This window comes from Triturus cristatus, chromosome 3_1, assembly GCF_964204655.1.
Source record: "Triturus cristatus chromosome 3_1, aTriCri1.1, whole genome shotgun sequence".
Lineage (NCBI taxonomy): Eukaryota > Metazoa > Chordata > Amphibia > Caudata > Salamandridae > Triturus > Triturus cristatus.
This window is the reverse complement of record NC_140583.1, coordinates 675360867-675373823: the sequence shown is the minus strand read 5'-3', so window position 1 is coordinate 675373823 and position 12957 is coordinate 675360867. Positions and strand designations below refer to the sequence as shown.

General features: G+C 44.5%; 1 protein-coding gene across 6 annotated transcripts in view; it reads left to right on the top strand.

The window, feature by feature from the left end:
- Positions 1–12957, top strand: part of SLC67A1 (solute carrier family 67 member 1) — a 937984-nt gene that overhangs the window by 610442 nt on the left and 314585 nt on the right. For all 6 annotated transcript variants that reach the window (XM_085644744.1, XM_085644747.1, XM_085644745.1 and 3 more), the window contains exon 8: positions 2209–2309. In XM_085644744.1, the coding sequence (XP_085500870.1) occupies positions 2209–2309 (101 nt within the window). The remainder of the gene's footprint in view (positions 1–2208; positions 2310–12957) is intronic.

The following is a 12957-nucleotide window of genomic DNA, read 5'->3' as shown; positions in this document are numbered from 1 at the left end:
CAATGATGAGGTACCATGGAACCAACTTAACTCCTTTACGCACTAACTGAATAAAATGGTATTTCCCATCAAAACCCATCATACAATACAAACACCCTAGTCAACCTTAGAAGAGTCAGGACACATACTGTGTATAGAATTTGACAAGTGAGATAATATCACCCCTCTGTTCTTCACAAATAAATATACACAATGCATACAAACTTCAAAACATTACGACCGACACAACCACGCACTGTAACAAATACCCTTTGAATACCAGCTCTAAATGGAACATAACTATAAAATCCGTCCACAATATGAAATATAAACTATAGCAGAAACACTAAATATTTCCACATGTCGGCACCTTATGCGATGGCGTCATTGAGGCATTGCACCGTGGTGATTGGTCTGAGCACTGTGGTTCGGCGTTCAGACGGGGACTGGGAGGCTCTGCATGTTCCTAACCAGGTTGTGTAAAGCAAGCCTGGTGGGTAAGATGCAAAGTGCTCAGGACTGTTGAGCCGGCCAGAGAGGGCCTGCAAAGCAGACACGCCCACTTAAGGAGTGTAATCCACTCCTATCCCTGCTCTGGCTATCCCCACCCTGAGAGCCATTGAGCTCAATAGGAAAAATAAAATGATGATAATAATGCATTATCATTATATTTTTCCTTATGAGCAGTGAGGCGACGCTCCTCCGCCTTAGTGGAGGAGCCGCCACTGAACACAGTGTGAGCGTAGAGGATATGAGGTTAGTGGGAGGGCACTGAACAACATGTGCTGACACCTGGAGGAAACGGATGGGCAAGGGTGCTTCTAAAGGAGAACTTTCAGCAACACAGGGTTACACGGCCCCCTTCTGAACTTGTAGCCTGATCCCCCGATTCTCAATGCCTCGAGCGCAGCGCAGGCCATAAAGAATACAAGAATTACGAGCTTGTGTTTAAGGTTTGGGAGGAAGTGGATGTGGTTTCTGTCCCGCAGGGAAGGGTGAGATATGAGGAAAAGCAGGTTGTGGAGCCCGATAGAGAAAGAGGTCATAGAATAGAGGGTGGTGTGAAATGCTGTAGATTCTTTGCACGGCATCCTTTACGCAGGCACAACTTCTGTTTCCTATAACCACTTCCTTGATTCACAATTGCTTTTTCTTTCTCCGTGGAACTATACCAGAGATTCAGCAGGTTCTATATTCATATCTTGCTTTATTAATATATTCCACTTTATTCATGTGTAAGTTTCCACTTTTGTGTCCATTCATTTCTCAATTTCACCTAATTATGTTTCACTAACTTCCCGGTCTCGAATGCATTTCATGATTCTGAAGCCTTCATTCTGAAACGGAGATGGCTAAACTGTAGAAAGGAGGGAAGAGACAATGAAGGAAATAGAAAAACAAAAGGTGTGCTGAAGACTTAATAATTTAAAAACAAAAACTTTGTAATGATATGCTGTAATAGCCATATAACACCACCGGAAGCGAAGACATCCATCAACCTGTGTTCTATGCTTCCTTGTCTGCACAACTGGCAAAATGTGCACATCTACAGGCTACAGGGAAGAGGTGTGGCACTGGCGCCGCGGCCAGGGCGACTGACTCCGGAATCTGGGGATCACGGTTCGATCCCTGGCACCGGCGGCAGGTCAGCCCAGCACCATGTGACTCTGGCCAATAGCTTGCTTAATCTTCCCGACGGCCCCAAGCGCCTAGAGGCCCTTACGGGTGATTGTTCGTGCTTTACAAATGTGGATTATTATTATTACTCGTAGTTGTGGATTGGAACAACAAATAACATCCACCTATGCAAACCCACGGAACAGCCCGAGTGCTGGGAGGCGAGTTGGTCAAAATGGCGAGTAACAATGGGCTAGTAAGATCTGAGTGTCAGTCAGAACTATCCATGATAAATACATTAATGTAAGTGAAATGGCCATGCGCCTTTCATCTCTTTGCAACGATGTATTCTCCACTTTTGTTTTGTTCTATTGCATGTGCTATTTAAACGCTTTTTTGGGCTATATGTTTATTCAAAGACCTACTCCCAAAAATTGGAGTTAATGTTGCAGTAACAAACATGCAATTTTTAATATCCTTTATAAATAGATTTTTCGTTTTTTTGGTTTAAGATTTTGAATGCATATGTTTGTTTAGCTGCACGATGAAGAACATCTTAATGCAAAATCCTTACTTGTTAATAACTTTTCCAACACTTTTATTCTTTTTCAGGCCTGTTCATGATTATGTTTGCTGTCATCTGTATCAATGTTTTTGGACTGGATCCTCAACAATCTGGATATTTGATGTCGTATTTTGGAGTCATTCAAATGGTAAGGACAAATGTTTCACTTTGCAAGACAACTAATCCGAAAAAAACACTTCTAGAAAAACGAGAAGAAATGCATTATAAAGTGCATGCTCCAGTACATTTGCTTTTTGAGTTGTCTTGTAATTTCTAGCTGTGTTTGTCTGTTACTGCCACATTCGTTGCAAAATCAAGGCTAATTTACCATTGTGACCAATGGTACCCATAGGCCTAACCTTGAAGTTTGCACCAGCGGTATTTCTTCTACTTTACATACAAATTGTACTTACATTATTACTCCTGCAGTATCCTACCATCATCCACCAGCATGCTGTGGACTCTCAGCTTTGTGTACTAATATCAAGCTTTTCAGAACTCTCCACACTGTATCCAGGCCTGTATGATGTATTGTGTCCTAGAGACAGCTTTAGCAATGTTTTAGTTTCCAAAGCTCCCTAAGTCTTCTCCAATACAAGGAAACTGCAGTGAGGGTGAAATTTGGCAAAACTCTCTCAGAAGAACAGAGGATCATCTCAGCAGAAGAAGGGTTCAGAACTGGCCACATTCTGTCTACTAGACAGCAAGCAATCCCATTGCATGGATCCTGTCAAGTACAGCAGTAAGGTAAACCTACTGTGCTTCATGTTCTCTTAACTCATTTTTTATCACAAAATTCAAGTGGTTCTGGCTCTGTTCGGGTGGTAAATAAGTATCTGAATAGGATCTAGCGCCACTCACTGAGACTTCTTGTTCCCAGTTTGCAGGGAGCACAAAACATGTGGTATGCAGGATTCTTAAATGGCCCAAAAACAACCATATCACTACAGAGCTAAATAAAAGCTACATTAGTTTGTAAGTGAAAAGGGATTGGCCTGGAAATCCAAGTGTATGGCCTGTCGAGCTTTTCATCATCCTGGCCCTCGTTTTCTAAGGAAAAGCCGTCCTCCTTCTTCCAGTACCCAGACCCAAGAAGACAGTCAGGGTGGGTCAGGTTTTCCCCTCACAGGCGCGCCCTGCCTGTTAACCATGATCTGCTGAACAATAGAGTTATAAAAGTCCATTTGTTTTTTTTTAAAACATCTAAAAGCAACTCTGTTTCGGTTTTAGAGCTCAGCCCCTGCCTGATGAAAAGGGATCATTGTGTTTGGACAGACAGTAAAAGCACAATACAGCTCTGCAAATACAACTGGCTGCATTAAACGACACCATTGTACATGTGTCCCATAATATATGTGCATTACACAACCATTTTCACCTAGATCAAGTGAAGAACTTCCACTATTTAACTTAGCTCCTCTGTTGAGGGATCATTGGAAAATACATGTATTTTAGGCACCCAGCGAGTTGAGCCCTACTCTCTTTTTGGATTCTTCTCTTATTACATTACATAGACAAAAGTTTGGATTTTTTTAAGACTCCCTTGTCTTAGTTTGTGAATACTTTGTCACTGTTTTTTTCCAAGATTAAGAATTAACAGCCAGCCTGCTGTTCTGAATTACTCAATTCAATTCAATTCAATAATTCTTTATTCGGTGGTTAAAAACCATCATAAAAGAGTACACATATATACAATTAAAATAGTATTAAATCATTATACAAGAACATTGACTGAATCTCTATACATAAAATAATTCATTATTCACAATGAGTCCACCTTGGTGGCTTGAACAGAGTAACGGGTAGGGAAACCTGCAGGAATCACAAGGGGTTCTGGCCTCTGGTTACCCTTAATCTTAGTGCAAATTTAAAAAAACTTATAACAGAACACAGTGTTAGTGGGTCACTAGCCCTTTGTAAAAAAAATCAGTGCCTCTTTGGCTCGAGTGAACCTAGCCTTTTTTTAAATTTCCTTTAAAAATCTTCGTCTTGGTATTGCATATAGAGGACATAAGAGTACAAAATGAAGGGTGTCCTGCGGAGACCTATTGTCGCAGCCGCAGGCACCCTTCTGCTCAATTGAATGACTAAAACCAGCTGGGTCGGCTAGCAAGTATGATAAAAAAATTGAGCCTAAAACGTGACATTAAAAACCTTTCTTGAGCATTATACAAAACACAAAGATACGGTTCCATCCCCTCAGTGGTTTCAAGCTTGCTGTGAGCACTCACTGATGGTTTAACCCCTTCCAGTGTGGTTCTAACAGATGATCTAAGATCCAGAAAAATTCTCTTGAGGTGAAACTTATCCTGTGAGGTGATCACTGAAGGGTTTGAGAAAAACTCCTTGCAACCCATATTTTCCAAGCTAGTTTTGACATAGTTAAGCCATGGAATATTCAGGCTTTTATCTCTGCCAAGGCAGTCTTTTAGGATCTACCTACTCAGCGCGGCATCCGGGTTTATCCAAATTTTGAGCCAGGCCAGAATTGGTCTAAATTTGATCAAGTCCTCTAGGTAGGGTCTTCCTAATTCTCTGTGAACTATAACAGCTGGTGTGCAGTTAGGGACTTTCAATATTGAGCGAAAGAGTTTATTTTCCTCCCTTTGCAGTGACTCAAGATTTGTAAAACCCCATACTTCTGAGCCGTACATGGTTTTGGAACAACACATTGAACCATAAAGGTTCATTGTTTGTTCCGGACACCAGCGGCCAACTCTTCTCCCGTAACCTGCTATGGCCCCAGTTGATGCCACCAATTTGCCACACCTTTCCTGTACCAAAGGGGCAAATTTCAGTGACTCATCAAAGAGCACCCCTAAGTACGAGAAGGATTGCACCCTTTCTAGTGTGTGATTTCCAATTCTATATGGGAAGCTAGTCCGTGGTTTATGACCTGCTGCCATTACATAAGATTTTTTTAAGTTGACAGACAGATCTAACGCATCCATGAATTTGACAAACCCATCAATTAGAATCTGCAAGCTTTTGGGGGTTCGCGCCAAAAGAACCGCATCATCTGCGTACAGCAACACTGGGATGTTGCGTGTCCCCACCCTTGGGCAATCTGTTTTTAAATTGGTCAGGGACTGCTCTAAATTGTTTAAGTATAACGTAAATAAAAAAGGGGCTAATATGCAACCCTGCCTCACACCACTAGTGCATCTAAAAGAATCAGTCATCCCCCCATCCATATTGTAACGTACTCTAGCAGAGGTTTCTCTATGCAATTCCCTCAGGGTACAAATTATACCTGGGTCAATTCCCAGGTGGTTCATCATCGCCCACAGCTTATTCCTATTAACATGGTCGAATGCAGCGGCCAAATCCATGAACCCCAGGTAAATGGCTTCATTGCTGGTTTTAGTATACTTTGCCACCAGCATGTAGAGGTTCAAGCATTGGTCACTGGTGGACCTGCCGGACCGAAAACCGTATTGAACCTCCGAGATAATAATATTATCCTCGGCCCATACAGTCAGGCGATTCAGGATTACTCTTCCTAGGATTTTAGCTGTGACGTGTATCAAAGAAATTGGGCGATAACATTGGGGGTTATCTCTGTTGCCCTTTTTAAAAATGGGAACTATAATAGCCAGTGACCAAGACCGGGGCAGGCCGACCTTAATGGCTGCATTTATTACTCTGGTTAAAATGGGGGCCCATAACTCCACATTACTCAAAAACAGGTCCGGGGGGATCCCATCCGGGCCTGGGGCTTTGTTTTTAGTGAGTCCCTCAATACCCAAAACAATTTCTTCTAGGGGAAACTCCAGTGCCTGTCCCTGCTTAGCCACCCGCATCTCCTCTGCCCTGTCTTCCGCCCCGTGGTTGTACAGGCCCTCAAAGTGGGCTGTCCACTGTTCCGGGAGGATATTTGTAGCAACCACAGGGGCGTTTTTATCTTGAAAACAAGGGGTGTTTATTAGTCTCCAAAATTCTGTGATGTACCTTCTTTCGGAGGCCTCCCTCAAGGCCGCCCACGCTTCACCCTGCAGTGCTGCTTTCCTTCTTTTTTGCTCCTTCCTATATTTTAATCTGCACATGTTGACTTTTATTGAGTCCCTAGGTTTACTACTAAGGGCTTTTTTTAACTCGCTCAATGCTCGTGTGCAGTCCCCGTCAAACCAGCTCGGAGAATTGGAGTTGTTTTTCTTTGGGGCCTTGGTCCACAATAGCCCTTCCACCAGGCAAATTATTTGGCCAAATGCATTCATTAAACGAGCCCCTGCCACAGAGAGATCTAAACATTCGTCAATGAGTGGTTTACCTTTTTACATTAAGGACCGGTAAAATCTATCCTCGTCTAATTTTGCCCACCTAAGTCTTCTACCTTGGTCCGTCACTCTTTCAGAGATGCCCCCAGCAGAGCTGTTCTTTTGTTTCGCCAGGTACAAAAACTCCATGACCAAGGGATTGTGGTCGCTGAAGGGACTCCACTCAATTCCTACGTCAGTGATCCGGTTCTTTAAACAACTAGAGGCAAAAATATTATCTATGTGGGAGGAGCACCCTCTCCCTTTAAAAGTGGGGGGGAGTGTGCCATCTGGCCCCAGTGGGATCATATCAACCGTGTGTTCCAGATCATGAGAATATAGGAGCTTTCCCAGTTCTATACCGCTCAATGAGTGGCTAAAATGGGGACCTTTTTCCACTGGGCATTGTGACCAGTTCACATTAATCGGGAACAACAGGGGACATAAGTGGCAGTTCAAATCACCCACTACTAGTGTCGATGGGGTCGGAGCACCGTTGACAGACACCAGTTCTTGGCTCAGTCTGGAGTCAAGTTCCCTCAGAATGGGAGTGTCATTTCCTGGAGAACCAGTGTTATACACATTAAACAACACGAGCCTTAACCCTTTATTCCTAAACCTCAGGGCCTGGATGTTCCATGTGAACCAGTCCACACTGGACCATTTACCTTGTATTATTAGGTTAACATACATGGACAATCCTCCCTTGGCTCTGCCTGAGGTGGTTTTTTGTGCTGGGATAAAAAAACATTTATATCCAGCCATATGAAAGTGGGTGTTGTCCGTTACCCAGGTCTCTTGCAGGCAAATTATATGGAAGTGGGCCATATATTGCCGCCAATCCTCGTTATCAAATTTACCTGCAAGACCTGCTATGTTCCAAGAAATAATTCTCAGTCCCTCTTTCTCAGTGTTTTCAGTCCCTGTCCCGGCCATGCCTTGAAAGATGTTAACCAACCCCTCTTGGTTCCTAAGAAGTGGCCTCTGTAAATCCCTGCCCTGCTGTGTTGGATCAGGGGCTATAACTCCTGTCCCTGAGGGTACTTGCGGGTGTCCCTTGGCAATGGGGTTAGAGGGTTCCATGATCTTTATTGGGGTCCTACACCTTCCCACCCCTAATATTGGCTGTCTACCCTCTTTGACCAAAAAATATGTGGGTGATATTCCCCCAGTCAATACGTCCAAATCAAGATTCTTGTGTACCATGTCGACCTGCTTTACTGGGGTATATGGGGCGATTAGTCAATCAGTCTCTTCTAGAGACCTTAATGGGCTAAACCTATTTACCCAGCATGGGTGTCCACCTTCCCAAATCCCTGCCATTCCTCGTGTGCAATTTGGGGCCCTATTTGAGATCAAATTTATCCCTCCCAGCTTCTCCATGTGTTAAACTGTCCCTCATTGGTTTCCTGCTGCCTCAGATAAAAATAACTAAGTGACAGAGGCCTTATGCCACTCCCACTCCCAAGTGGCCCCTGTCTGAGAATATGCTCAACCACCCCCCTATCCCTAAAGTTAGAAATAATACAATTGCCTTCAATGTTTTTGGGTCTGATTCCTAACCAGTTCACTCTTCTAACCAGAAGGATTTCCCCATCTTGATTGTCAGCTAGTGGTCTATTTTGGGTCAGCCAATAGATAAGTTTATTTTTTAGCTCCTGGTGTGATTCTCTCTGGTCGTATTTTAATTCCGGGACCCCAGCAAAAACTACCACCAGTGGGCATGACTCCGGTGGTAAATTTACAGTGGGTAGTACCTTAATGGGGGTTTGTTGTAGTAGCCCTCTCTCCATTATGTACTGTTCTTACTTTGGGGTCAGCAGAGAGTTGGGGTCGCTTGTCCGGTTGTTGGACACCTGGACCATTAAGAGTGTGCATTCCTCTATCATATGGGTTATTGGGCTTGTGCACTTGTGTTTGAGGAGCCGGGGGTATATGGGTCTCTACAGTTATTATTTGTGCATCCCTTGTATTACTGGGGTTCCTATGCCTTTGGGGCACTAAATTAGTGGCTGGGGTGCTAATGGAATTACTTAGTTCCCCTACTAATCTGCCTTTTGTCTCCCTATTTTTAATTCACTTAGAATCTTGTCCAGCCTGCTTGCCAATGGTTTCAGCTGATTTACAATAAATGTTTCTAGGTGAGCTTGTAGATCTAACGTGATTTGAGTCAACCATATTAGTGGATCTGTTTGAGAGGTTGTCTGTATTGCTCGCTCTACCCCAGTGTTGTTTCTACTCACAAAATGGGAGGAACTATCTGTGCTCTTTTTGGTCTTTTGCTTCTTTGGGCAGCCTTTCTTTTTCCTATGCAAAGTAGCGCTTTTGGGTAGGCCTAAATCCTCCCTTTTCCCAGTGGTAATCAGTTGAGCGCACGGGATATCCTGCTCGCTAGACTCTGGCGTGCTGGGCGATGGGATTAACACGACCTCCTGGTCCTGATCTTGAGTAGCTACGGAAGGGTCAAATGCTGGGGTTAGGGACAGGCGCCTCTCTGTGCGCTCGATTTCACTAGACACAGCCCCTAATGCTCTTTTGAGCATACGATTAATAGCTGTAGGCTGCATAATAACGGGGAATGGTGAACTAGTATCCGCTTTGTGCTCCTGGGGTGCAGAGGGAGTGTTGAGCTTTGCTCTTATCGAGCGTGTGACAGTTTTACCTGTCATGCTCCCAGCAACAATTGGTCCTTGCCCTTAAAGGTGTCGTGGGGATACTTGTTCACCCTACGCCAAACCTCACCTTCACTACACCCGGCGTGGAATTAAAACAATTGTATCCCCTCCACCCCTATCACGGCTTGCACGCAATACAATGCAAGCAAAGTTATTGTAACAAATGGCGAAGTCTCGGATAACAGGACTATATGTCTGTTTTTACAGTCACTAAGTCACAACAGGCATAACTCACTGTTAGTTTCCCGGATGTGGAAATCAAGGGGGGTGTCCCAGCCCAGCCTCCTCCGGCCCCTGATGGCCACAGACGGCCCGCCCTTTGTCCGGGCTTCGTCCGGCGCGTCCCGCGTAGCGGCAGACACGAGATGAAATAGGGGCGAAGACCAATAGGCGAATGGGCGGGCGGGAACACAGCTGGTACCTCGCACAGACTCCTGGGCTCTGGAGTCCCGTGCTACGACCTCCTCGTGCTGTGACAACCCCGAGGCGCCCCCTCAGCCTCCAAGCACATCCGATGCCGGTTACTGCTTCAAGCGTCCAAATGCCCCCAGATGCGAAGCGGGACCCGCGCCAGCGGGTTCCGCGAGCTGTAATAACGAGGTAGTGGGCGGGTGGGCGGGCGGGAACACAGCTGGTACCTCGCACGGATTCCTGGACTCTGGAGTCCCGTGCTACGACCTCCTCGCGCTGTGACAACCCCGAGGCGCCCCCTCAGCCTCCAAGCACATCCGATGCCGGTAACTGCTTCAAGCGTCCAAATGCCCCCAGATGCGAAGCGGGACCCGCGCCAGCGGGTTCCGCGAGCTGTAATAACGAGGTAGTGGGCGGGTGGGCGGGCGGGAACACAGCTGGTACCTCGCACGGACTCCTGGGCTCTGGAGTCCCGTGCTACGACCTCCTCGCGCTGTGACAACCCAGAGGCGCCCCCTCAGCCTCCAAGCACATCCGATGCCGGTAACTGCTTCAAGCGTCCAAATGCCCCCAGATGCGAAGCGGGACCCTTGGAAAATACATGCATTTTAGGCATCCAGCCAGTTGAGCCCTACTCTCTTTTTGGATTCTTCTCTTATTACATTACATAGACAAAAGTTTGGATTTTTTCAAAAGACTCCCTTGTCTTAGTTTGTGAATACTTTGTCACTGTTTTTTTCAAAGATTAAGAATTAACAGCCAGCCTGCTGTTCTGAATTACTCAGAAAACTATCCTACCTGTGTGCTAGATTTGCACTATAATTATGTTGATTTTATGTTTTTGTTTATCACTAGAAGCAACAGGCTTAAATTTCCTTGAAAGAGAACAATAAATATTGTTTATTTATCTAGGATAGGTTAAATCAATATCCTAGTTACTAAGATTTCACATTATTTTACAATCATGGAGGCTTTTATTAACCTCTTAACTGATTTGGATGACAGCAAGTATCACGAAATATGGATTTTTCAAAATATATTTATTGATTTTTCCATTTGTCTTTTGCACTATCGTTCTACTGAGTTCTGTTGTTTTAAAAATGTAACTTTAGATCTTAGTACCTACTGCGAGACTTATCTTCATCCCAGCTTAGAACGTATTTTAGACCATCCTAGAAAATATCCTGTAATCTGGCAAATGCCAGAAAGTTGAAGTCGGTCACGAACACGTCTGCCTAGTTCCAACTATCCTTTCTAAGGCTGCACAATGTCTCCTCTATCTCTATTCCATTGATAACGGGTATCAGAATCCAATAAGAAGGATCAATGATAAAACTGGAACTAGATTCTCTAGAATTTGAAGCTATCCAAACGTGGCAGACACCTCTGTCTTTCCCATGTAGGAAGCAGGTTTAACTCCAGCCATGAAAGTTGCTTCCCTCTCCTTTCCAACAGGCCCCACGATTAGAATCCGAGATAGTGTTTGTGTAAATTCTTTCTGTCCGGACAAAGTGCGGCTTTGCAAGCAGCTGCCTTCTTTCACGTCGCCAATAGAAATATTGCCAGAAGCTTTATTTACTTTAAACTTTAAAATACCTCTGCTTCTGTGTACACTCAAAACTCCAGCGATTGCCGATAAAGCATCCGCACCAAAAATAGACCTTGTAACACGACAAACATCCGGCTGGGAGCGGAGGAGGAACGCATGGGCAGTGTACCTCTCACACAAAGAGCAGGTTGAGAGAATTCAAAACTCGGCCTTTGAGTTTCATAAATCAGGTTATGTTGGAGAAGCCGTGACAGAAGACACATACGCTGCCCTGTGATGGGGCCAGGCACGTTTCTGTTAAATAGTTACATTACAAGCACGGCATCAGTAACATCTCGAAGCTTTTTAACAGAATTAGAGAGTCGTTTAGGGATTGATGTCAAAAATAAATGGTAGAACAGAGCGGTAAAATAAAGATTGTCTGTGAGAACAGGTGTAAATATTAGCACTATATTTCTTGATTAGCCCTAATTAGGTTCGAGCAAAAAAAAGCACTGGTGGACTAAAACAATTAGTACTGGTACCAAGCATAGAAACTCGATTAGCTTCCCCCCAAAACACTTGAATCGCCTCTGGGAAATTGACAGATTGCGGTGAAGTTGGTAACTTAGTACAGCTCTGCATTCTTACAGCACCGCCCACCCTGGACCAGTGTGAATTTGAGCCGGGGTTGCTGGTGGGGGCCACAGGCACTTATTTTTTCGCATCAGTTATTCCCCAAGAGCAACAGGGGGAAAAACACAAATTGTAAAAAACGGGGAAAGAGAAAGACAAAAAACTGTCACAATGGGAGAAAGCAGCAACTTGCAAGTCTGAGATAAAGGGACACGAAGTTTCTGTTGGTGGATTAGAGAGGCCGAAGTTTAATTGCAGCGGCCGTGGACTTCAGAGCAGGAGCTTCGGGCACCGGGACTCTTTATTTCACAAATTAAACACTGCTTTGAGCACGCTACTGGGTAAGGGTAGCGAGGGTCAGAGAAGGTAAGGAGACACAAGCGCTGTACTAGGCAGGCTAGCATGGCCTGCTTTTCCCAGTCTCCATTCATCCAGCATACACGGAAGGCAGGAGAAAAACCCTGCAGGGAAGAGAAGTTCCAACCTGCAGCATGGGGAGGTGGGAACTCAAACACACACATGAGAGAGTGAAGGGCATGGGGAAAGAGGCATACACACCTGACAGCAAGTAGAACTTTTGACAGCAGATCTTCTCTTTAGAAGGTTACATAATAAAGGGAGGTGCACTTTTTAAGGTTACTGTGCCGCCTTCAGCACCCAACAGTGCCTATAGCCACCACCCCTGCTGGTGGCATGGTATGTTACTTTTCTGTACTGAAAGACCACCTTTTGCACAGTAGCATCGTATTGAGATGACACTTACCTCTAGTCAGTTGCAGTGTTTCCTGTCACGTTTTCAATTTAGAAAAGCGATTAGCACTTTGTGAAAACGTACTTCAGCACTATTTTCAATACTTTTTAGGTAATAAAACTGAAGGAATGCTGCCTTTGGCCCAGCTTGCGGTTAACGTAGTTTGGGGTCTATTCTGCTATTTCCCCAGCCTTGTTCTAGCCCGGTGCCAAGCCACCGTATTTGTAGATAAAGCCACTTCTTAACAACTGTACCAAACTGTAAACATGATTATAAGTTAGCAAAAAGTAAGTCTTATATCAGGGTTCTCTGTTATGTCGGCTTCGGAAAACCTATGGTTATTTTTTTATTTATTTTTTAAATAAAGAATTCCAGCACGAAAACCCCTACTCTTCCTACACAATGAAATTACAAAATACAGGATTCTCAAATTGAAGACACTAGTTTTTCTAGACAATGTAAAAGGGTGAGTCTACAAAGCGAAGTCATTGCTCTGTACTTGGCCACTAGGCTTTATAGGGAATAGACCCACAAAAGCA